At 31.6% G+C, this 25,583-nt stretch overlaps 9 protein-coding genes and 2 non-coding genes across 11 annotated transcripts; 5 read left to right on the top strand and 6 right to left on the bottom strand.

Moving 5' to 3' along the window:
• Positions 1 to 2,159: 2,159 nt before the first annotated feature.
• PWA37_000633 lies at positions 2,160 to 2,250 on the bottom strand. The gene has a single exon. It is a non-coding gene; the product is annotated as a tRNA-Pro (tRNA).
• A 2,974-nt stretch (positions 2,251 to 5,224) lies between these two features.
• PWA37_000632 (uncharacterized protein) lies at positions 5,225 to 5,362 on the bottom strand (the record flags this gene model as incomplete). The annotated part of the gene is made up of 1 exon (XM_064857304.1): positions 5,225 to 5,362. One exon carries the CDS (start codon positions 5,360 to 5,362, stop codon positions 5,225 to 5,227), a length of 138 nt encoding a protein of 45 aa, XP_064716437.1.
• Positions 5,363 to 5,890: 528 nt separating this feature from the next.
• Positions 5,891 to 6,124, bottom strand: PWA37_000631 (uncharacterized protein; the record flags this gene model as incomplete). Its single annotated transcript, XM_064857303.1, has 1 exon — positions 5,891 to 6,124. One exon carries the CDS (start codon positions 6,122 to 6,124, stop codon positions 5,891 to 5,893), a length of 234 nt encoding a protein of 77 aa, XP_064716436.1.
• An 825-nt stretch (positions 6,125 to 6,949) lies between these two features.
• PWA37_000630 (uncharacterized protein) lies at positions 6,950 to 7,057 on the top strand (the record flags this gene model as incomplete). The annotated part of the gene is made up of 1 exon (XM_064857302.1): positions 6,950 to 7,057. The coding sequence occupies one exon, from the start codon at positions 6,950 to 6,952 to the stop codon at positions 7,055 to 7,057; it is 108 nt and encodes a 35-aa protein (XP_064716435.1).
• A 4,122-nt stretch (positions 7,058 to 11,179) lies between these two features.
• On the top strand, positions 11,180 to 11,270 carry PWA37_000629. Its single transcript has one exon. It is a non-coding gene; the product is annotated as a tRNA-Pro (tRNA).
• A 1,111-nt stretch (positions 11,271 to 12,381) lies between these two features.
• VLD1 (Vld1p) lies at positions 12,382 to 13,050 on the bottom strand (the record flags this gene model as incomplete). The annotated part of the gene is made up of 1 exon (XM_064857301.1): positions 12,382 to 13,050. One exon carries the CDS (start codon positions 13,048 to 13,050, stop codon positions 12,382 to 12,384), a length of 669 nt encoding a protein of 222 aa, XP_064716434.1.
• A 561-nt stretch (positions 13,051 to 13,611) lies between these two features.
• Positions 13,612 to 14,607, top strand: PWA37_000627 (bZIP transcription factor; the record flags this gene model as incomplete). Its single annotated transcript, XM_064857300.1, has 1 exon — positions 13,612 to 14,607. The coding sequence occupies one exon, from the start codon at positions 13,612 to 13,614 to the stop codon at positions 14,605 to 14,607; it is 996 nt and encodes a 331-aa protein (XP_064716433.1).
• Positions 14,608 to 14,722: 115 nt separating this feature from the next.
• Positions 14,723 to 16,210, bottom strand: PWA37_000626 (uncharacterized protein; the record flags this gene model as incomplete). Its single annotated transcript, XM_064857299.1, has 1 exon — positions 14,723 to 16,210. One exon carries the CDS (start codon positions 16,208 to 16,210, stop codon positions 14,723 to 14,725), a length of 1,488 nt encoding a protein of 495 aa, XP_064716432.1.
• Positions 16,211 to 17,044: 834 nt separating this feature from the next.
• Positions 17,045 to 18,637, bottom strand: PWA37_000625 (uncharacterized protein; the record flags this gene model as incomplete). The annotated part of the gene is made up of 1 exon (XM_064857298.1): positions 17,045 to 18,637. The coding sequence occupies one exon, from the start codon at positions 18,635 to 18,637 to the stop codon at positions 17,045 to 17,047; it is 1,593 nt and encodes a 530-aa protein (XP_064716431.1).
• Positions 18,638 to 21,792: 3,155 nt separating this feature from the next.
• On the top strand, positions 21,793 to 22,992 carry PWA37_000624 (PQ-loop repeat-containing protein; the record flags this gene model as incomplete). Its single annotated transcript, XM_064857297.1, has 1 exon — positions 21,793 to 22,992. The coding sequence occupies one exon, from the start codon at positions 21,793 to 21,795 to the stop codon at positions 22,990 to 22,992; it is 1,200 nt and encodes a 399-aa protein (XP_064716430.1).
• Positions 22,993 to 24,124: 1,132 nt separating this feature from the next.
• On the top strand, positions 24,125 to 25,528 carry PWA37_000623 (uncharacterized protein; the record flags this gene model as incomplete). The annotated part of the gene is made up of 1 exon (XM_064857296.1): positions 24,125 to 25,528. One exon carries the CDS (start codon positions 24,125 to 24,127, stop codon positions 25,526 to 25,528), a length of 1,404 nt encoding a protein of 467 aa, XP_064716429.1.
• Positions 25,529 to 25,583: the final 55 nt, after the last annotated feature.

The raw sequence follows: 25,583 nt of genomic DNA, 5'->3' as shown, positions 1-25,583 counted from the left end.
TCCTTTATCTTGTCTCTTAAAAAAAAAAAAGCACTCAGATACTTACACACCAATGACGTCATGTGTGTCTTCTTGACTAATCAAAATTACTAAGCTTAGGTTAACGAAACAGAAACGTTTTCTCCAAACACGCAAGAATTTTGTAATAGAACAACCCCAATACATATAAAGAACACATACATATACAGAGAGATACAGAGATATATACTGGTTCAAGCTGCTTTGAACTTTCAACACGAACTGATTGACCACCTTTTTTGTAGGATTAAAGGAACATATTCTGCGTCTCCATATTCACACACACACACAGAGAAAGACGAAGAAGAAGAAAAAAAGAATATACACACACACATATATATATATACCCATGCCATCTGGCAATGAGGGAATCAAGTAATTGTTTGCTCCTGTTAGAACAATTATATTTACTCAGCCATACATGCATTTATCTTAGATACTTGTTAGATAGATCGATCTTACTGGGGATTCTTCAAGTATCTATATTGTACACACTCACTTTCATAGAGAGGCTATTCAAAGAAAGCGAAGAAAACGAGGATGAGTGGGATATTATCAAATTACTCATTTTGAAAGGGTTACGCATGCTCCAACTGTTATTTGTTGTGTCTGTTTGTTATTGTTTACTTTTAAGGTACCTCAATTCTGCCCCACAGGGTAAATTGGCATCCATTCTGTTTATTGGGGAGTTCGATGATAGACAGCATGATACAAAGTTGTATAGATACAAAATACTCTGTTTGATCTATGTATTAGATATCTTTTTAATGTTGCTACCGTTGATCATTGTAAGTATATTAGCAAATGAATCATTTTCAAGTGAAATTCTTAACAGAGACCAAGATGAAAGAACAGATCAAATTGACAAGATTTTGGAATCTTTTTTAGTAAATACAAAAGAGAAATACGGTATAATGACCTTGTTGGGAATGAATCTATTTGATGATGCATTACCATTAATTCGTGATAACAACAACGATAACGACACCAATTATCGAAGAACAAACAACTATGGCAGTATTGTAACTTAAATATGTATTAATAGCTGGAAGAAACTAATCAGTATTACAATACCATCTTTAAAGAACAGTATTATAGGATAGCTGTCGTATTAGTGTAATTTGAAATAGTTTAGGCCTGAATGATCAAAGTTCTAAGTGTTAATTCAATTTATATCTTCGAAATATTTTGAAAACCAGTCTTGCTAATTGGTATATGAGGGGTTTTAAAACAAACAAACAAACAAACATATAGAATAAAGATGTTGGGATTGGTAGACTAAAAGGTACATCCAAAATATTAAGATGATGATGCTTTTTATTGTACCAACTCATCTGCATGCATACTGATAAAATTAGTAAATTCACAGGAGGTTATCCGTTGGAATAGAGATCGAAATAATCCTGTTATATAATATTATTAAACCAAAACAGCCAAGGAAAATCAGTATAAGAATCTAGGCCATAGCATAGAATATATTATGGGCAGTCCTACATAAGAACAGAATAAATTTTTCAATAAGAGAATAAGAGTATAACAATCAAATTCAGTATATTCTTACGAAAAACTGTCTTGTTATTATCAAGAAATATTTCAGAGGAAAATAAAAACTTAGGAAAGACCACGTCGTACTTACTTATGAGAATAGTATATAAACAGATGTATTATTTGTATATGTGTTTACCTGAAAATAGTGGCAGGTGAAGAGTCATCATATATTCTCATTCTCTATATTCCAGAGAGAAATAACCATAAAAAGGAGAGTGAAGAACAACAACAACGAAAAACAGCGAAAGAACAAGGAACCAAGGGTTAAATAAGATTGGATATATAGGAATATATCTATATCCCTAATCTAAGATAACCTAATAGTATACACTTATATACTATATATCTAAACTTATGTAATCCTTCGTTCCTTATTCCTTATTCTCGTTCGTTCTTGTTCGTTGCTGTTTCTCTTGGTTGCTCTCTTGTGCTTATGTTGGTTACTCCTGTTTTTATGTATGTTTGTAAAATTTGCAAAAGGAAGGTTTAGAAAAATAACGTCAACTCTCATTTTTCTAAACAAACCCTAAACAGTAATATCAGGGATATTTCACTAAGGATTATCACAATTGCACTCTGAAAAAAACAAAAGAGGGGCGAGCTGGGAATTGAACCCAGGGCCTCTCGCATACTCGAGATCTCAGAGAACCCAAAGCGAGAATCATACCACTAGACCACACGCCCTCAGCGATTGACGTCTCTGTTGTGAGAATAGAATAATTATAACCATCAAGATTATATAAGATCCTGAATGAATTTAGAACTATTTATTGTCTTAATAAGCCATACACGTGCTACAACATTAGATGCTGCATAATAAAGAGATTAGATTACATAAGATTTTGGCAAATCTAGAATTTACCTATTGTTTTAATAAGTCCCACGTGTATTACTAATCACCATGATTAGAGAATTGGGGTGCAGTTCTAATCCACTAGTGCACCTAAATTAATGTAATAAATTTTAGGGTGAATCAGTCAAGTCATTAATGTACTAATCTGAATAATCGATCGAGCTCCAGAAAACATATAAAAGGACAACGTTTTCTGGAGATAAAAGACCATCTTCCATAACCGTTTCTTGTGAATAATATATATATTATATATAAACATAAATAGAACAACAAGCAAGTAACAAGAAGTAACTTCGAATAAATATATTAGCTCGATATAAGCTGCTCAATATATAAGACCGTTTTAGTAATTATATTATCGCCTATAATTGATTACTGTCTCGATTACTTGAATGACTATTAATATTATTTGCGCTTCCCTAGAATACACAAAGAATTTCACCACCTCATAATACAACAGTCTCTTCTGAAAGTAGAAACATCCACAAATAAAAAGTGTACCTCATATCGCAAACTTCATCTTATTTGTACAACTTTAGTAGCGTATACCCTGAAATATTGCCCTTATCGTCTTTTATGGAAACACAAAAGTGCTGTCATCATAATTGTTGGAATTTGGAGCCCTTAGCATCCATAGTAATGGTAGACATCATTAAGTTATAGATGCTTGTTTAGTTTTGTATTAAATACATGTATATACTTATTATATAGCGTATACATTATACATTCTTTTATTTTCTTCAAGTTTTCTTTTAAGTTTTTCATTCCTTTTCAAATCTCTGAAAAATACTGTTGATGAAAAATAAAATGTCTTCCTGATATTATGGTACATCCGTACACCACATAACATACAGAAAAACTAATTAAAAATAATTCTTATGGAAATCACAGTAATAAACTCACATTTACCAACAATTTTAATATTTCTTTTAAAGTTTACCAATTTATTCAACTCTCTCGAAATACGTTTTTGAAATAAAATCAATCCTAACTTCAACTTAAGACCATCCTAATGAACAATGCTACTTCAATGTAAGATGCAACTTAAATTCTGGAGATACACTGTTCAAGTAACAACTGATATCAAAATTTGTTCTTTTAACAGGACTGTTAATGAAGCACCTTTATGAATTATTTCAAAGAATAAACCAATTATTCAACCAAGATCATTTTTACCATTTGATGTACCAGTATTATTGTGTGAACTGGGCAAAAATAAACTGAAAACCGCAACAATATAAGAATTTCTTGTTTGTAGGAATAATAATAATTTTGGTCATTGATTTTACATATCCAAAAAAGAGAAGATTATATCTATAATGGATCATTGTATACCATAACTTTTTACAATTAATTAGTCATCTCCATGAAGGAATCATGAAACTATAAATAGTCTATACAATGAAGAATTGGGAAAAAAATAGATGAAAATAAAGATATAAAATTCACAGCAGTGAAATCATCAATAAATTGGGTATAGTTGATAGAAGGTTAGGGAGCAAATATGAACCAGAACAAATTGATATTTTTTTCATCTAAATGACATTCAAAAAAAGTTAATAGAAAAATATCTATCACACTTTGCAGATATGGAAAAAATTGAGGAACTAGAAGAATTGTGTAAAATGATATTCAAAAAAATATTATTAAAGGAATAACAAGGTTTAAAATTTATCTCTCCTAACCAAAAGAAAGTTACAAAAATAAAAGTTATATCATCTACCTTAAGTAAACAAGTACAAATAATAAACACTTGGCAATGAACATGAAATAAATGAAGTTTTATCAGAACAATTTAAAGAATTTAAAATAGATGGATGTTTTGCTCCTATTATAAAAGTATGTAAAAGTAATATTCAAAAAGGAAAAGAAGATTATCCATAATACAACCATGTTAATAACAAACACAACGATAGTTATAATACCCATATAGTTGATAAAGGGAGGTTAGAGAATAAGATAAAAATATATTGGGCCTTGAGTAGAAAATTTAAAAGAAAATGCACACGATAAGTCAATTAATATATTTAACATAAAGAAAAAAAATAACTCAAAAGATCGTTTAGTTAGGGAGACTTTTTGTATTAAATTTTTCAAATTCATTAATATTTTGAAGATGATGTAAAGTCAGATATTTACTTACGATGGCTGACCAAGGAGAGTGGGATGATATTAAGTAAATAAATTGACAATATGCTCATCAAACTTCTTTAGTAAAGACTGTTCTTAATATTCCGCTGATAATTATAATAAAGGCATTTTTAAGAAGAACGATGTTTTAGAAAGAGTTCTGATTTACTAATTACTTAGATCATGAGAATATTAAATACAACACTACTGCTTTCTAAGAAAAATGATTTTTGTCCTTACGGAAAACTAATCCTTGCATGGTTGGTGTTTTTAGTTTGCTCTTGATTGGTTCCCATAATAAGGCAGGAGCACCAAACGGTAAAAATGATCTAAGTTGTATAGCTGGTTTGATATTTGAAATTAATCGCAATGGAGCCTCATGAATTGTCCTGTTAAAAAACAGTTTCTGATATTTGCTGCATTCTAGATTGAAGTAACATCGTTCTTGCATCAGTGATGATTGTACGAATGTTTCTTTTCGTTCTTGCATAACTAGAATGGTTTTTAGTTGGAGTTAATATTAATTGAATACTTAGTTCTTTCATGACTTCCTTTAACTCTACATTTGTAAATTCAGTGCCTTTGTCACTGATAATTTATTTTACTTTTCTCTCAAATTGAGTCTCCACAAACTAGATATTATGTAGTATTTGAGATTTAATTTCTTCAGCATCCTTATGACAATGAGTAGAAACTATTATCTACCATTAGTAACATATATCTACCTTGATTTAGTGGTAGACCATTTGTCGGACCAAATATGTCAACTGACCATGATTCGCCTGGTAATTTATTTTTATTATAATAATTCATAGTGTTTTTATTAGTGGAAATGGCGAGTCATTTTTCCTAATACACACGCAACACATCAATCTTCTTCGTTATTCATCCCTTTTATTCCACTTATATTCTCAATGATATTTTTCGTTGACACCCTCTGTAATGATTTGATTAGGTATATGATTCAATCTAATATGTGCTTCTTCTCAGTTCATAATTGATTTGTGTACTACAGGATTTGTTGGTCAAATATGATAAACTTTACCTTTTAGAATATCAATAATTCCTTCTGCGTTTACGCAAGCAGAATCATTTTTTATTAATGCATTCACTCTTTTATCTTCAGGGGTTTCCAAGATATTATATCATTTTGATAAGAGTATTTTTGTTTCTTCATACAATTTAGATACTGGTAGGATGGTGGAATTTACATTTGCAATATTCACACTGATAAATCTTGTTATGATAGAACCCCTTTTTGTGCTTGTAATATGCAATAGTATTGGCAATATACATCAGAAATATTTTGGGTTAGATGTCTGGACTCAATGGTAGAAAATTTTAAGTTATATAGTTAGAAATTTTATTTTCGAGATGTATATTAATAGTCCACTTAATTTTTGACGCCAAAAATCTATCATTGATAGGATTAGAATCCCTTAGATCATAACTCCATTTTTCTATTTGGATTAGATCGTTTATTTTTTGTTCATAGTTATCTGTGTTAAAACAGTATTCATCTACTAAAATCTCCTTCCACATCTTATCTTTTACATCTCTTGGATAACGAGACATAAATCTTTTCTTTGTAAAATTATAATTTTCAGAAGTAGAACCTTCGAGATTTCTGTAGTTGTTAAACGTTCCATCAATGGAGTTTTTTATTGTGTTTCTTAAAATTGTGTCTTCAACTTTATCTATTTTTTTATTAATTTCTAAGATGTTATCAAAATTCCATTTATGTAAGAAGTCTTCAATGTAGCTACTCTATATTGGGAAATCATCTAAAGCTTTTAATGTATATTCAATTTTAGCTAGCTCAGACCCCCAATAGAATTGAATTTTTTCGCCACGACAATTGTAGCACGTATAGTATTTGCCATTATCCTCTTTGCTGGATAGTAGAACTATATTTTGAATATGTTTTTCATCAGCAGTTTTGTTGCTATTATCGTTATTTAGAATATCCTTTTTGTTATTATTAGTACCGTTTTCCTTTATGAGGTGATCACACTGTTATAAGATTTTTCTTTATTATTGTTAATTTTAATTTTGAAAAACTCGTTAAGATTTTCATTTGCTTTGTTTAATCTTTTAGAGAATAAGGTTTTTGACTTTTCAATTTCATCCATTTTATTATTAATTTCTGAACCTGTTAAAGTATTGTTTTCTGCTAGTTTATTTACTTAATCTGTCAAAGCAGCCAGTTTATTCGTGAAAAGATCAACTTGCTTCTTAAGATTAATTATTAGATCACCCTTTTTTACGGTAATACTATTACCTTGGAAAGTAGTAGTATTTGTGTTTAACATTGTTATGACTTTAGTAATTAGTGATTTGATATCTTCGGTTGATTAAAAATATATACAAGCAATATATATAATAAACAATCTATAATAGATGAATGTTTTTGATCTTAAAAGAAAATCAGGAAGAGGTAGTATTCAAAGAGAAAAAGTCATTCCCATTAATTCCATCTTTACATGCAAATATAAGGATGTTTTTTAAAGCACGTACAATTTATAGAGGGTTTATAAAACGAAACTAGTTATAACGAAATTGAACCATTAATTCTTGACATGCAAGGATTAACACTTCTTTTGATTGTAATGGACAATAAGAAAACGTTTTTAAGAATATTTGATATAAATCATGCTTTCCTATATGCTGATTTGAATGAGGAATTTTATGTTCTACTTCTATAGAATAATAAGGTTATTATATCATTGAAGAAATGTTTGTATAAGCTTAAACAAAGTCCATATAACTGAAACAATACATTGAAGCAATTTATGAATGATATTGGCCTTCATGACTCTATTTATTCTCCAGGGTTATATATATCTGAGGACGAATCCTTTATGATAGCTGCTTATGTTGATGATTGTATAAGTGCAGCTAAAAATGAAGATAAATTAGGGAAATATATGAATTTGTGAATGAATAAATTTACTTTAAAGAAATTGGGTTTTATGTTAAACAGTAAACTAGAAACGGGCATCTTAGGTTTAGATCTAAATTATAATAGAGACAAAGGAATAATACAGTTGAATATTACGAACTATATTGAAAAAATTTTGAAGAATATAAAGAACTTATATCCAAAAAGAAAAAAATTAATAGCGTATCTAACCTTTACAAGTATGCTATAAATCCTGAAACAGATAAATTGATCATGGAGAAATCTACATTAAAAGAAAAAATAAAATGGCTTCAAGTATTGGTTGGAAAACTTAATTATATTAGAACAAGAGGAAGATTAGATATAAACTTTGCTTTAGGCAAACTTTCACATCTAGTATTGTTTTTTTATCCTAAAGTAATAAAAGTAGTAAAAAAAAATATTGAACTATATTTATGATACCAGAGATATAAAAAGAGACGAGGAGAATAAATTAGATATTACAATGATTACAGATGCATCATTGGGATCTGAGTTTGACGTGGTGTTATTGTATGAATTGGTAAAAATTTTTATGATGGTTTTTCCAAAAAATCCACAATAGTTTGTAAGTCACCAGCAGAAGCTGAACTGGATGCTCCAACCATGGGGGAAGATCAAGCTGTTTTATTAAAATGCAAAATAAAAGGAATATTTAAAAATATAAATCCAAACATTAATATAATAACAGGTTCTAAACCAGCCATTGATTGACTTAAACAAGATTATTTTAAAACACGAACAAATTTTATTAGAGTTAAGGTATCCAATGTAAAAAGAGAGCAAGTCTCTATAATTTAATGATATCTATTATTATTTTTTAATTATTCAATTCTTAATCTTAAAAATTTGCTTCTTGCTTTGAAATGGTCATGCTTTAACCAGTTTAGAATTGTTAATTGAACATATTTTTATTTTTTTCGTTATTCACTATTTTTTCTAAGTTTAATTTGAGAAATAATACAATCAATTCGATTGATTTATGGCACCTAATTCAGATTTGACTGAAAATATATATAAGATTGAAATTTTTCGAAAAAAGCTGCTCTTTAATCCCATAAAAATACCACATCTTGACTTAAGGTTGTATTCTAATGCTAATAACATATCTGAAATCACCATAATGTTAAATATATTTACATTTTCTTCTCTTATTAAAATACTCCTCACACATCTTGTTATGTAAGCATGTTTCAAAATCTTTTTAGTTATCTAGATTATTTATTTATGTGGATATAAAACTAATCGTTCTCTTCTACTCATAGTAAAGTTGAGATCAATTCTTCCTCTAGACCTAATATAATTCACTTTTCTAATTAGATACTTTTTATTGTTCTACTTTTGTTTCATAGTAGTTTTTTCCATAATCAAATCATTTTTTCTGTTTTTTTTGTAACCATCAGTATTGAGGATTAACTCGTCTTTCAAATTGTCAATTAATAATATTGGATATTCATATTTTAATTTCTCAATAGAACTACTCATACTCAATATTAATTCACCTTTTCTATCATCATAACTTAAGTCTATGCCTAGAATATTTGTATTTAGCAAGTTATTTTTTATTTTACCTATTATTTTGGGTGAGGATCACTTTTCTAATTTATTTATAAAATTATCTAATTCTTGATTCATTTTAACAGCAATTATACAATTATCAATATATGGTGTTACCATTATATTACAATCTTTTTAAACGAAAATATAGGTGAGTAATATCATCAAATATACTTATTCTATTCATGGATACCTTTAGGGTTTCATTTCATTTTTTAGGGCTCTATCTTAGTTCATATAACACTTTGTTTAATGGAATAGCATTTGCTACATTTTTTCTGTGTTGAACATAAAATTCTTCATTCAAGGTTGTGTATAAAAATACATCAATAATATCTAATCCTGTTAATCTCATCCTCTTCTTATCAGGTATAATTAAAAAAATGCACAATGCATTAAGATTTAAATAGATGTTTTAATGTCATTATAACTGTAGTTTGACTACTTCTACAAACAGTTTTGGCTTTGCATATGCTATTTCGTTTAAATGGAGAAATCAAATTTATCCTCATAATATTATCTAGTGGGACTTTTATGAAGTTTGTCTTATTATTTTTTTGAAAATTACACGTGTTTTTCGCAATTATTTTTATTATTATTTTATAACTGTTTTCTGCTTCATGAATTACAATATTGATATTATCATATTTTTCTTGTTTTATGGATATAGTATCTTCCTATAGAGAAATCAGATTCCCTTTTAATATTTTTTAATTTTAGTTCTACATTGACTTGTTCTCCTCCAACATCAATCTCTTCGAACTATTTATTTAAGTTAACATTCTCTATGATTCTAAGTTTGATAATTGCTGTTATATTATCACTTTTTTCTTGAGTATCATATAGTCAATATTCTTTAATCTTTTTATTATCTTCATTTCCAACATTACTAATGATATTACAATTACATTCAAATTATAATCAATATCATGGACATCCTTGATCTTGATTTTGACTACATCTGAAGTATTAGTAATATTTCTTTTACAAGTAGTTTGACAGAGTTTTCGTCGTTACCATTACCACAATATTTAACTATCTCTAGTGGTATAGTTTGCAACCCTTAGTATGCATGGTAGTGATGGTTATTAATGGTTTATAAAAGCTTGCGTCTAATTATATTTCAAATATATACGTACTCATTATACATCATCCCTAATGTCAATTGCAGAAGTTCTGGGCATGCTTTTTGAAAATTTTTCATTTTGGTGGGGAAAAAAATCAAATCTTTTTTGCATAACATGGTCATCCGTACACCACATAGTAGGAGAAAAACTAGGTTAAAAATAATTTTTGTGGCAAAGACAGTAAAAGAACTCTGCTATTCCAGCATTTTCCAGCAATGAGTTTTGGTTTTATTATGATGACAGCACTTTTGTGTTTCCATAAAAGACGATAAGGGCAATATTTCAGGGTATACGCTACTAAAGTTGTACAAATAAGATGAAGTTTGCGATATGAGGTACACTTTTTATTTGTGGATGTTTCTACTTTCAGAAGAGACTGTTGTATTATGAGGTGGTGAAATTCTTTGTGTATTCTAGGGAAGCGCAAATAATATTAATAGTCATTCAAGTAATCGAGACAGTAATCAATTATAGGCGATAATATAATTACTAAAACGGTCTTATATATTGAGCAGCTTATATCGAGCTAATATATTTATTCGAAGTTACTTCTTGTTACTTGCTTGTTGTTCTATTTATGTTTATATATAATATATATATTATTCACAAGAAACGGTTATGGAAGATGGTCTTTTATCTCCAGAAAACGTTGTCCTTTTATATGTTTTCTGGAGCTCGATCGATTATTCAGATTAGTACATTAATGACTTGACTGATTCACCCTAAAATTTATTACATTAATTTAGGTGCACTAGTGGATTAGAACTGCACCCCAATTCTCTAATCATGGTGATTAGTAATACACGTGGGACTTATTAAAACAATAGGTAAATTCTAGATTTGCCAAAATCTTATGTAATCTAATCTCTTTATTATGCAGCATCTAATGTTGTAGCACGTGTATGGCTTATTAAGACAATAAATAGTTCTAAATTCATTCAGGATCTTATATAATCTTGATGGTTATAATTATTCTATTCTCACAACAGAGACGTCAATCGCTGAGGGCGTGTGGTCTAGTGGTATGATTCTCGCTTTGGGTTCTCTGAGATCTCGAGTATGCGAGAGGCCCTGGGTTCAATTCCCAGCTCGCCCCTCTTTTGTTTTTTTCAGAGTGCAATTGTGATAATCCTTAGTGAAATATCCCTGATATTACTGTTTAGGGTTTGTTTAGAAAAATGAGAGTTGACGTTATTTTTCTAAACCTTCCTTTTTGCAAATTTTACAAACATACATAAAAACAGGAGTAACCAACATAAGCACAAGAGAGCAACCAAGAGAAACAGCAACGAACAAGAACGAACGAGAATAAGGAATAAGGAACGAAGGATTACATAAGTTTAGATATATAGTATATAAGTGTATACTATTAGGTTATCTTAGATTAGGGATATAGATATATTCCTATATATCCAATCTTATTTAACCCTTGGTTCCTTGTTCTTTCGCTGTTTTTCGTTGTTGTTGTTCTTCACTCTCCTTTTTATGGTTATTTCTCTCTGGAATATAGAGAATGAGAATATATGATGACTCTTCACCTGCCACTATTTTCAGGTAAACACATATACAAATAATACATCTGTTTATATACTATTCTCATAAGTAAGTACGACGTGGTCTTTCCTAAGTTTTTATTTTCCTCTGAAATATTTCTTGATAATAACAAGACAGTTTTTCGTAAGAATATACTGAATTTGATTGTTATACTCTTATTCTCTTATTGAAAAATTTATTCTGTTCTTATGTAGGACTGCCCATAATATATTCTATGCTATGGCCTAGATTCTTATACTGATTTTCCTTGGCTGTTTTGGTTTAATAATATTATATAACAGGATTATTTCGATCTCTATTCCAACGGATAACCTCCTGTGAATTTACTAATTTTATCAGTATGCATGCAGATGAGTTGGTACAATAAAAAGCATCATCATCTTAATATTTTGGATGTACCTTTTAGTCTACCAATCCCAACATCTTTATTCTATATGTTTGTTTGTTTGTTTGTTTTAAAACCCCTCATATACCAATTAGCAAGACTGGTTTTCAAAATATTTCGAAGATATAAATTGAATTAACACTTAGAACTTTGATCATTCAGGCCTAAACTATTTCAAATTACACTAATACGACAGCTATCCTATAATACTGTTCTTTAAAGATGGTATTGTAATACTGATTAGTTTCTTCCAGCTATTAATACATATTTAAGTTACAATACTGCCATAGTTGTTTGTTCTTCGATAATTGGTGTCGTTATCGTTGTTGTTATCACGAATTAATGGTAATGCATCATCAAATAGATTCATTCCCAACAAGGTCATTATACCGTATTTCTCTTTTGTATTTACTAAAAAAGATTCCAAAATCTTGTCAATTTGATCTGTTCTTTCATCTTGGTCTCTGTTAAGAATTTCACTTGAAAATGATTCATTTGCTAATATACTTACAATGATCAACGGTAGCAACATTAAAAAGATATCTAATACATAGATCAAACAGAGTATTTTGTATCTATACAACTTTGTATCATGCTGTCTATCATCGAACTCCCCAATAAACAGAATGGATGCCAATTTACCCTGTGGGGCAGAATTGAGGTACCTTAAAAGTAAACAATAACAAACAGACACAACAAATAACAGTTGGAGCATGCGTAACCCTTTCAAAATGAGTAATTTGATAATATCCCACTCATCCTCGTTTTCTTCGCTTTCTTTGAATAGCCTCTCTATGAAAGTGAGTGTGTACAATATAGATACTTGAAGAATCCCCAGTAAGATCGATCTATCTAACAAGTATCTAAGATAAATGCATGTATGGCTGAGTAAATATAATTGTTCTAACAGGAGCAAACAATTACTTGATTCCCTCATTGCCAGATGGCATGGGTATATATATATATGTGTGTGTGTATATTCTTTTTTTCTTCTTCTTCGTCTTTCTCTGTGTGTGTGTGTGAATATGGAGACGCAGAATATGTTCCTTTAATCCTACAAAAAAGGTGGTCAATCAGTTCGTGTTGAAAGTTCAAAGCAGCTTGAACCAGTATATATCTCTGTATCTCTCTGTATATGTATGTGTTCTTTATATGTATTGGGGTTGTTCTATTACAAAATTCTTGCGTGTTTGGAGAAAACGTTTCTGTTTCGTTAACCTAAGCTTAGTAATTTTGATTAGTCAAGAAGACACACATGACGTCATTGGTGTGTAAGTATCTGAGTGCTTTTTTTTTTTTAAGAGACAAGATAAAGGAAAAGATAATTTAGATATAAAGAAGCATGCTAGAGAAGATGAGTTGGACACAATAATCTACCAAACACCTCTCTCTCTCTGGTTTGTGAGATAGTTGGCATTCAATATGGCTATAAATATACAAAAAGTTGGAGTTTAAAGACTTGAAAATCTGTGTGGAACGCAGAAAGACAGAAAGAAATATGGCTGGCAACCCAGACAAAAATAAAAATAAATTTCCTGCGATTAAACCAAAGATAGGCTCGAGTAATGAGGAGATAGTCATGTCAAAGATACATATCTTAAAGAATTGGAAGTTACCTCCTTCGCCTAGTTATGGTGTATCGGGAAGAAAGCACAAAAGCCCCAGGAATGAAAACACTTCTGTGTCAAAGAATGAAAAGCTTTTGTTGAAGAAAAAAAGGCAGAATAGAGATGCTCAGAAGGCCTATAGAGAAAGAAAAGAAAAAAGATTGAAAGAGATGGAGTCTATTATTGACACATTACAAGATCAAGTGAAGTATTGGAAAAAACTATATCATTCGAAGTGCAGTGAAATGAGTGATTTGGAAAAGCAATATGATCAAATGAGGAAAGAACGACAAAATACAACGCAATTGAACCAATCAGCTCTCTATGGTATTATTAGTAATTTCAAGCCTTTGAAACCTGTCCCATTATTACCAACAACTAATAAAATTTTTAAAGGAGCATCATCACCACGGTTGTCATCTACTTCAAATACAGCAGGTAAGGAGTTGTTTCTATCACAAACTTCACACAAATTATCCAAGACATCAAATATTCAAATTGATACGGTGTATAACCAACAGTCAGACCATATAAGAGGAATTCATGAACAAACTAAAGATAACGATACTAATAGTGGTATTACTTCCACCAACTGTGGGTTTTGTGATGGTTCTTCATCATGCATATGCGATGAATTAACTGGTAACACCACACAGAAGCATCCAAAGACAATAATATCAACGAAAGATACGACTTCTATGTTGGCTTTATCACAGATTTCAGATCCAATGGCTATTGCTCAGTTAGCATGTTCTTCTGATCCACACAATTGTACAAAATGCCCAGATATAAATGAAACTTGTATAAAATCAGCAGTTGCGTATAGCACTAATAATGGCGATGCTAATGCAATTTCTAGCGAGATTGATTTTACTGACTATAAATAGTATATATTCATATAAGGAGTGATTAAATAAGACATTTATAGACACGAAACAGAGATAAGAAAAAAAAAGAGTTTGATTAAAATTTTGATTCTTTAAATTTATACACATATCCATTTCATAATATAATATTCCACACCTTCTGTATCCATTGGAACAACAACGGGGTTGAGATGATGTTACCTGCACCCTTGGATTTGCTGGAGCTTGCGTGTGATGACGACGAAACTTGTTTAGATACTAAACTTTTAGAAGTTGTTTGGGAGGTAGTATTGCCGGTAGGTGTGGAGGAAGTAACTTGACTACTACTGCTGCTGCTACTGCTGCTGCTGCTACTAGTAGTGGTGTTTGAAGTAGAGGCAACAGATGAAAGACTAGATACAGAGTCATCATCTTCAACATCATCACACATATTTTGGGTTGAGATAAGTGTACCTAGTGGTTCACCAGCACCATCAGTGAAATAGGCAGATGCAGCAGCTGGCATCTCAGGTAAAGTATTATTAGCTTCCCACACACCTTTAGAATACGTTGGGCATTCAGAGATACTGTAACTTGTAGAATATCCACCATCGCCCTCAGGGTTAGAAACAGAAGAATATTCCTTTTTCAAGTTGTAATAATCAGTAAGCTTCGTGACAGAAGCACCATCATCACTGATTTGGACTAACCCATAGTTATTAGTTTCATTAGAATACTCGTAGACCAACCCACCACTGAATACTTTAGCCATGGAATCAGAATAAATAGCCTGAATCTCGGTGAAAGGTCTACTGCCAACGACTTTATTACAACCGAACTCACTTAAAAAGATTGGAATAGAATAACCTGAGTATAGTTTAACCTTTTCAGCATAACCAGATACAGTATAAGAAGAATCACCACACCAAGAGTAGTCGTTGACACCAAACATATCGATTCGGGCGTCTGCATCGTCTCCACAATTCAAATATTCTGCAACTAGAAGTCTGTTTGACACAATGTCAGCAGCAGAGTAACCAACAGGGATTTGTCTGTAACCTCTAGCCTTTAAATATTTTTTCATATCTCTTACCACAGCCTTCACATAAGTGGCAGTATTTGTGGTGTTCTCACTGTTAATAACTTCATTACCAGCGAAAAACCCAAGGACGTTATCGTAGCCAGCAAAGGCATCGATAGTAGCAAAAACACTTTGTAAATAATCGGCATTATAAGAACATGCAGGGTCGTATCTAGAGATGGAGGCACCTGGAGTGTTAATATCCAAGATTAAATAGATTCCAGCATCACTCAACATTTGCATGCATTTGGTGTGATCCAAAGAGTTGTCCACAGTATATACTCTGATTGTATTAATTCCTAGATCCTGAAACACAGGAATATCTCTTTTACAGGTATCGATATCGGCTAGTGGATCAGTTAAATTAGAAGAGCCACCGGGTTGATAATCAACACCCCTGATGTAGAATCTTTCGTTAGTTTTGGAGTTGAAAAAGGCATTACCTGAGACTTTGATTGCTGATGTAAAACTGCTGGAAGTGGAATTTCCAGAAGCACCATTTGCAAAAATCATACCAGAGTTTAAAACTGATAGTGCACTCAACACTAGTCCCTTCCAAAGCATAATAGTTTGATGTGCTGTTGTATAGATGTTTTGTCCTGAGATGTATAGGGCAGGAGAAGAGAAAAGACAAGAAGAAAAATCAGATGCAAGATATATGGTAATACAACTTCTCAAACATATGCATGTCTGTATTTATGTACACAGTTACAGAACAACTTTCCTTCAAGCGATGAATTCGTTTGTTTGTTTCTTTGTTTATGCTAACATGCTATTGTTTACAGCGATTGCATAATTCGAGAAGTTAAAAAAAATGCGGAAGAAAAACTTGACTTTTTTGCGTTCCTTTGTCTCTTGTTTTTTTCTTTTTTTTTTTTTTTTTTGGTTGTTGTTGCTTGTTTCATTTTATTTTACTTGAAATTGCAGTGTAATAGAAAATATTAGAGAGGTGGAGGCAACTTCGAGCTGTTTAGAGACAAAAACAGGGCATTTCACTGGTGGTCTTAAAGGCCAGGAATAGGCTCATACGGGTAGACAACACGTAGATGATATGATTTGGATATTTTCTTGGATCACAGGTAAGTGGGAATATATATCTTTGTAGATATTTATAAGTGTGTGCAGGTGTGTTTGTGAGGATAAAAGTCGTATCACAAGTAATATACTCCAAATTTTATTATTGTTGTTTCTAGCAATTTCATAACTCATGATATATAACTGTTATAAAGTGATGCACACTAGAGTATAAATATTATATATATATATATTCTAATACAATAGATATAACATTGAATGGTAGCTTGCATAAAGTTTACACATGTCTTCATATATAATACACTATCATCATTAAATTTTATATATCTTGGGAGCGCCAAACAGATAGTTTGTAAAAAAAAACTAACGACCAATATATTTCTTTTCAAGTGGCCTAACTAAATTATAGACAATAAAGGCCCAAGAGGCACCCATTTCCAGACCTACATCACCACCGTCTTTCCCAATCAATATACCGATTTCTCCAATCCAATATGTCTGGCACATACCTAATGCAACACCAAATGCACTGATAAATAATGCAAGTGCACTTGCTATCCCAAGAGGTAGTTTTGAAGCATTATTCCAATCTTCAGCAACGTAACTATCATAATTACCACGCCTGTGTATACAATGCTCACTGAAAATCAAAGTAATATAAATTGCACAATAATAGGAAATTGTGTCCATGAAGTTTTCCAAAAAAGTATCAAAGAAATAGCATGCTGGAATACCTAATCCCAGTAACGCTAAGTTACCAGCAATAGACCAGATGGCTCTGGGAAACCTCTCAAGGGGTCCCCATAATGCTTGAGCGGACAATGCAATCGTGTACATACTTGGTAAGTTATTTGCTACTGTAGACATGGCAAATACAACACAACAAAATTGTCCAAACCCATGCAAAGACTTGGGCACTAAAACTGCATAAACCAGTCCCCCTATAGCATTTTCGTGATACAGTTTCATCCATTCAGGGTCAGCAACGGCACCCATCCCACATGCAGCGCCTAAGAACATCGAGAAACATAGAGCAGTAGTTAAACTTATAAACACATTGAAAAATATTTTGGCTTTGCTGGTACTACGTGGCAAATAGACAGTATAGTCTGCCGCATACGTGGTCCAGGCACCTGCATAACCAAATGCTGCACAACCAAACGATAGGACATGCCCAGCTGTGGTTGGACCATGAGGCCACTCACCGTTACTCCATTTCCCGGATATTTTCAACCTGGCAATCAAAACAAAAAAGATGGCAAGATTAGGTATCCATGACCATTTTTCATACTGGTGGATCACATTATACCCAAAGAAGGAAATAAGAACTGTACCTGCAGCGATAATCAGACAGCCTGCCCATAGTGGACAGTTATGTCCATTTCTATTGACCATGTTAAGCAATTCGGCAGAACATATGGTATTTAAAACACACCAACCTACACAGGAAATAATGTTGATTAAAGAAAAAAATCTGGCAGTATAGTTACCTGTCAGATAACGGGTTAAAATCATTTGTCTTAAGCCAGTTCTAGCACCGAACATCGAAAAAAAGGCCACTGGAATGACACCCAGTATATTGAAAAAAAGGATAGTCAAACAAGAAGCACCAAAATTCAAACCATAGACACAGGGTCCTAATGCACCAACAGCAAACGCTGAAAGAACCAGATTTGACGAAAACCATGTGTTAGCTGCACTAAAAATGTTGGTGTCTGTTTTCTCTTCATCTGTGATTGGTTCGACCCCTTTGACTTCAGCTTTCATCTTGGCCACCCAGTGGAATAAATTTTGCTCCTTAGAAGTTAAAGATTCTACATCATAGGACGCCGTTTCTTTTTCTTCTGTTTGAGAAATGTTGCTGAGTGAGCCTACTGAAGAAGTACTGGACGGATCGCCAGTTGTCGGTATTTCTTGTCCCTTATAGAGAATTGAGGATAATTTACTTTTTATCATTTAGTAACTGTTTAAAAGGGTATTAGATTTGTTAATTTGTGTTTGATTACGGATTCGTTACGGTAATGTATGAAAATACGGTTGTGTCACTTCTAGAGAGAACGCTAGACGGGCAGTATCCAATGCAAGAAGTAAGTAGTTTTTTGAACAGTGGAGTTACGTTAAAAACTGCCAGAGTTATGCGGTTTATATATCCTTTAAAAATGTATCATTTTTTGTTTTGGGAGCTCTTCATTTCTTGGAATTATTTTTTTTATTTACATAATCAATCTGGTTGTTCTATTGTTTTAGAAGAGAGGGTAAATGCGTTTTTTCCCTCGAGTTTTCTTAGCCAACAATCTGAAAAAGCGAAAAAAGAAACGACAAAAGGAAAAGACAAATTAAAAAAAATTAAAAAAAATTTTTTTTACTCTTTTGAGTAAGTTGACAATAGAATTTCATGAATGGAAACTGTGACTCTGAATTGAGTGGACGTTTTCGAAATAATGATTATGTTATTGTTTCTTTGTTTTTTGTCAAATGTTGACTTGTCAAGTAAACATTTCGAAGAATAGATGGGAGCCGTACTTTTCTTTTTTTGGAAAAAATATGTATTCAGAACGGTTCACAGCAGTTTAATTATATGCTAGCTTCTACTATTTAGTAATGTGTATTCCTTAAAATTGAGTATAGGATTTTTGTAACCATACATGTTGGGGAATGTTAAAAGTAGCTTTTTACTTGAATTATTGGCATTTTTTAATGCATGGATACATACAAATACAAGAGATCTTTATGAATAAAAATATTACCATCGAGTAGATATAGTTTCAAGGATCATTTTGAGCCCATGTGGTCTTCTATGACTGCTAAAACCATACAAAAAATCCTGGTTTTTAACTTCCTGTATTTTGTATCAACTTTCTTTTGCATTTTAAATTGGGAAAAAAATTTCGCCCTTGGACGACTTGACCTGATGTGATGTTTGGGTGTGTCACAATTAATTTTCTTTCTCAGTTGGGAAAAATACGAAAAAGTTATTTTTCCACCTTTTCAAAAAAAGAATAAAAAAAAAATAAAAAATAAAGAGAGATATAAAGAGAAGAAGAAAATACAAAATGGAGCTTTCTTTGGATGAGCATTGTTGGAGCTCTTCAAACGTAAATAAAACCATCTAAAAAGCATTTAGGATGTTTTTTTAACAATAGAATGTTTATGTTTTTTTTGGATTATCATAAGCAGTATTTTTTAGTATGTATGAATATTGGAAGAACCTTCATATACTGGAAAAATCACACTGAGGAGAAGGGTCGTAGCTGTCACTTTCTCAATGGGAAGAGTGAATTTAAAAAGTGATACCAGTGTTATAGATATTGTAGAAAAGTAATTTTTTTACTTTACAGCATGGAGTGGAGAACAAAGTTAGGTCTTTGTCATATTTGATTTTTGATCTTTCTTGTTGCGTTTTAGCACTGAAAACTGCATAGTGTACTTGTAAGGCCCTGTCATACACTTTCAAATATTCATTAAAAACTTGTGAGCAGGTGCAAATATGACAACTATATGAAACTGTTATCCCATGATAGCTGTCTAATTTTTTATTAAATGTAAATTTTCTTCTTTTCTAAGATGGAAAACAAGATTTTAACCCTTTTGTTGGCCATTTACAGAGGAAAGCCTAAGAGATAGATGTGAAAAAATAAGAAATAGTGGTATCAGATGTGGGTTTGCATTTAAGTTGTAGTCTTTTCTAAACTAGGGTAATGTTTTAAATATTAACAAGCGTAGAATGGGGAAGACAAGGTGTCGTTTTTTATTCATTATTATTGTTTTCACAAAAGTGCAATTTTTGGCAAGATTTGCATTAACCAAGGCGTACATAAGTAAATAGTGATGAAGCATGATGTTTTAGAATGAGATAAATAAAGTAACGGGAGTTTAGCAAATATTAGGCAATAGAATACTGCATCTTTGTTGTTTATCTATCACTAGACGTCGATGAAACTAGTCAGCTGATTTTGGTCATTTATAGGGCAAAAATACTCGATATCCACATATATAAATTTGAAAACTTCTTCACACTACATTTTTATTTTACTTATACCTTTTGCACATTATGATTTTTGGACTGTGTATAAAGAAAATAAGCGAAGAACTTTACTTTGAATCTGTATACTATTAACTACATAGTGATTAAAGAATCTACTTGAGAATATGCCCAACTTCCCAATACTTTACATAAACTTTTGACCATAAATCATTCTGTTGAATATCTTTTCTCCTAAAAATTTGGAAAAATCACAAATTGAGAGCTATGATTTCTTGACTAAATCCATAAATTAACTTGAAACAAAACAAGAACTTTGGTGTTTAAACAGTGTTATTTTCAATAGGGTAAAAAGTTTCTTTTTTGTAAGGGCCCATATTTCAAACATTTATGATACTGCTAATTTTCCTCTTTTTTTTTAAGTCGATGGAATAGATAGAAGGCCGGTATATAAACTTACTTAATGTTTTTCGACATTTACTGTTTTACTATTATTATATTTTAAGAGCTTCAAGAGTTTAGGATTGGATCGAGTATCGTTGCTGGACTTTATTTAGTGCTCTAGCTTCTTTATGACAAGTATAGATACAAAATAAAAATAAAAATAAGGAGACATATCTATATTTTCAAAATTCTTTTTTATTCTTAAAAATTGAACACAATTCCTATCACTTAACAGTAACATTGCTCCAATAATCTATGCATATTGATAGTATTATATTTATTTGTTCAATCCACATTATAAGATAGTGCCTTGTTTCCTTTTATTGTTTCAAGTCTAAGTGCTATTTGTGATCTGATAAAAATTTGAAAAGAAAAAAAAAGAAATAAAAAAAAAAAAAGAAAACAGTACAAGATGAGATAAGAAAGCACAAACATACTGTACAAAGCTTTTTAACTCGAGGGATGGGGAAATGGGATTCAGGATAAACACAGGACCGGACTCTACACATGGACCGCTAGTACTTTTGAAGAATAAAGAAAAGGAGAATATTGCTTACTGCACGCTGTTTAATAAGAAGGTACGTATAGACTTTTTTACTAATATTCTTTTAATTCATTTGGCATAATTATTTGTTTGGGAATATAGAAGTTTACTATTGACTTCATTCTGCCTAGTTATCATAAAATGCCTTATGTTCCAGAACCCAATGAATTGGTGGCTGAGAAACAAGTTCCTGCAGACACATTGAGTTCGTATCTACCTCGTGTGGACCAATTCTATATCCCAGAATGGCTAACTATGCAATTTGTTGCTAATAATATGGTTAGTTTCACACCATTACTTTCATATGGATCCACAGTATTAAGTATTGAACGGTGTAAGACTGCTTTAGGTTTTTCAATTGACATTTGTGCGACTATGATGATTGCAAGCATACTCAGGGTGTCGTACTATTTGATCACGCCATATGAAATTACTCTGTTAAGACAATCACTTGTTATGATATTTATTCAATTAATTTTATTGAGAACAAGTTTGAAATATCGACCTGAGGAATATAGATATGATAATTTGAAAGATGTAGAGCCGTTGAGTGAATTATTGCAGAACGTTTGGTTGGAACAATTCGGCACAAACAGACCGCATATTTTCAGTGATGACTGGAAGCAATCTTTAATGGAATTATCAGCTAGAAATGTGGTGAGATTTGTGTGGAAAATATTTTTGGTCTTTGCATATAAAATCTTGAAATTTTTCGACCCCAGTTATAAACGGGTGTTTGCCTTTTGGCAATGGAATGATGATAGAATATTTTGGAAATTTTTAATGATATTTTCCAGCATTCAGATTTTGGTAACTTTATTTATATGTAAGCTAATGAACTGGGATAAACTAGCACAATACCTTGGGTCGATCATTGGGTCTATGGGGTTGTTAGTGGAATCTTTATTACCTTTGCCTCAGATTTCAATTTTGAATAATCTGAAGTCTGTACAAGGTTTCAAGCTAATTTTATTAGTCAGTTGGCTTTGCGGTGATACGGTGAAGATTACATATTTGGCGTTTGGCGCTAAGAATATATCAGTATTATTCTTTTTCTTTGCATTTTTTCAAATGTTTTTAGATTTCTATATTGCTGGACAATATATTTATTATAAATATTACTACAATAAGGACAAAAATGATGGGACTCAAGAAGAAGATATCGAGTTAGAGACCTTTGACTCATCGGCCAAGGACAAACTCGTTCTCTCTTCCAATGATACAAAGTCGCATTATCCTGGAGTAAATGAGGCAGAGAGGTCATTAGTTATGGAAAACAAAACAGATACACCGCCCCCATCAGTGGTAGGAGGACCTTCTCGTAGATCTTCCACAATATAAATATCTGTCTTTTTTTTGTGGTGGTAAACAAGAAAGAGAATTTGAAAGAAAGAAAGCAGGAAATGGTCATACGCCTTTAGTTTCTGAGGGGTGGAGAAGGGATTACATATAAATACATATATGATAGACATATTCTTATACATACATAGACGAGCATTATGACTGTCGTGGTTAATAAGTTGTGTAGATTTCGCAAAACTATACTTGTAGTTAGTTAGATATTGATATATATATAGACATGGAGATACAGATGGAAATATGGATGAATCAAGCGGACTATATATTAATGCACACCTATATAGTGCAGATGCCCTTGTCCATGGATCTTTGAATATTGAATTTGCATAAAGCACATCGCTGCTACAACAAAGCATACATAATTAATTGGTGACTACCAAATCACCCACTGCCCAGTCCAGTCTTGTCGATACTATTCAGCTTGCGTTGGTGCTTGTTGTGATTACCTTCTTCCATACTCAGTCCTATCTTTTCATTCTTCTAGTTTGTTTTGTCTTTTTTGTGTTTTGGTCAGGGCAGCTGATTAAAGTGCGTCTTTCTATAGTACTTTTTTATTCACCGTTCAGCGTGACAAAAATTGGCTGTTTTTAAGTGGATGTTTCAGCTTCCGGTGTATGGGTGTGTTTGTGTGTGTGTGTGTCTATTTATAGTGAATCTTCGAGCTGAGGAACGGCTGAATAGAACTTTTTGCAAAATTATAAAATCAAGATCAACTGGAATTTCAAAAAGGGATGCAAAGCAAAGGCAAGGAGTGGAAACAGTGTGGAGAGGAGGATTTTTGCACTTATGTTTGTCTGTCGCATAAATGGATACCCGAAGTTCGAGTTTAGGTCAAAAAGAAAAAAAAAGATATGATAATAGGGGAAATACTCCACACTATTTCTTGGTAAATTTGGTATTGATTATCTTGAATTACGCGATAATATACACTTTGGTCAGCCTTCTTCTTTTTTCCTCTTTCATCTTTCTTGTTAATTTTGCTCTATATATACTCAATAACTAACAGTATTAAAAATTAAATCTGTTTTTCATTTTTTATATATATAAATATATTGCAAGTTACAAGTCATTGAGATTGAAATAAAAATAAAAATTTAACAACGGAAGAAGGAACATGTTCTCTCCTTTATTAAAAAATGAACCAATGTTAAAGATGTTGTCTAAAAATGGCAACGTTTTAGCTAAAAGATATTTCAATAAATTTCACAAGAAACCACTGGAAGGTGTAATTCTAAATTCAAGTTTTAACAAGGACTCAACAACAGTCAGTTTTATTGCACATGAAAATAATCGTTCTAGTACAGATAAACCATACACCGTGTGTTTTAATAACATATTCCTAAGAGATTCTTCTAGGTCTCCAGGCTCTGTTGATGTCGGATCTGGCCAAAAATTGTTTACCACAGGTGAGCTGGCAACTGATTCAATTCATACAACCCCAGAACTTGTTGAGATTACATCAGATGGAAAGTTTTTGACCATTAAATGGAAAGATGGAGACGTGTACGATTATCCATTAGAGTTTCTATATAAATATAAAGGTTCCACTTTTGTCACTAGATCTTTAAGGAATAGACATACAAGCCACAGACCAACACTGTGGGACACTATGATATTCAATGACCATTTAAAGACATTTGCAATGGATTATGATGAATTTTTGCATGATGATAAAAGATTTTATGATGCGTTGATTAATTTACAAAAGATTGGGATGGTGATGATCAAGAATTTACCAAAGATCGATAAAAGTGTGGATCCTTTACGCCTCCTATGCAATAGAATCGGTCCAGTTAGATCAACCATTTATGGTGAAATATTTGAAGTCAATAATTTGAAGCCAAATGATTCAAATATTACGTTCTCCAATAAAAAACTACCGTTTCATCAAGACTTGACATATTTGGAAAATATTCCAGGTTTCCAATTGTTGCACGTTGTTAAAAATGAGACAGACGGTGGTGAAAACCTTTACGTTGATGCATTCAATTCTACAAGGCACATTAGAGAGACCGACATTGAAGCATACGAAGCATTGAATATTGTCCCTATTAATTATCAATATAAGAAGGATGATAAGAGATATTACCAGTCTAAACCATTAATTGAACAATACGATTCAAATGAGCATAATGTAGAAATTGGCAACTACGAATACTTGATTAAAACTATCAATTATTCACCACCATATCAAGCGCCATTGACGTACGGTATCTATAATAAAGCTCCAAACAGAGAGGTTTCTACTGCACCAGGTAAAGTTATTGAAAGATTTTTGTTTAGAGACTTCATTAGGGGTTTAAAATTGTTTGAACAGTCTATTAATAATCCAGTAAACCAGATAGAGATATCTATGCCAGAAGATACGTGTATAATTTTCAATAATAGAAGAATTTTACATGCAAGAAATGAAATTATTTCAAAACCAAATTCTCAAAGACTATTTAGAGGTTGTTTTATCAGTAACGACCATTTTATGAGCAAGTTAACATACTTTGAGGAAAAATTTGGTTCATAATATATTTAATAAATAGTTTTTCTTTTTTTCTTTGTTTGTTTATGTACGTCATGTT

Source organism: Arxiozyma heterogenica (assembly GCF_036370985.1).
Source record: "Arxiozyma heterogenica strain weizmannii chromosome Unknown scaffold_11, whole genome shotgun sequence".
Taxonomy (NCBI): domain Eukaryota; kingdom Fungi; phylum Ascomycota; class Saccharomycetes; order Saccharomycetales; family Saccharomycetaceae; genus Arxiozyma; species Arxiozyma heterogenica.
Note: the sequence above shows the minus strand (reverse complement) of the source record. Positions and strands in the feature narration are given on the sequence as shown.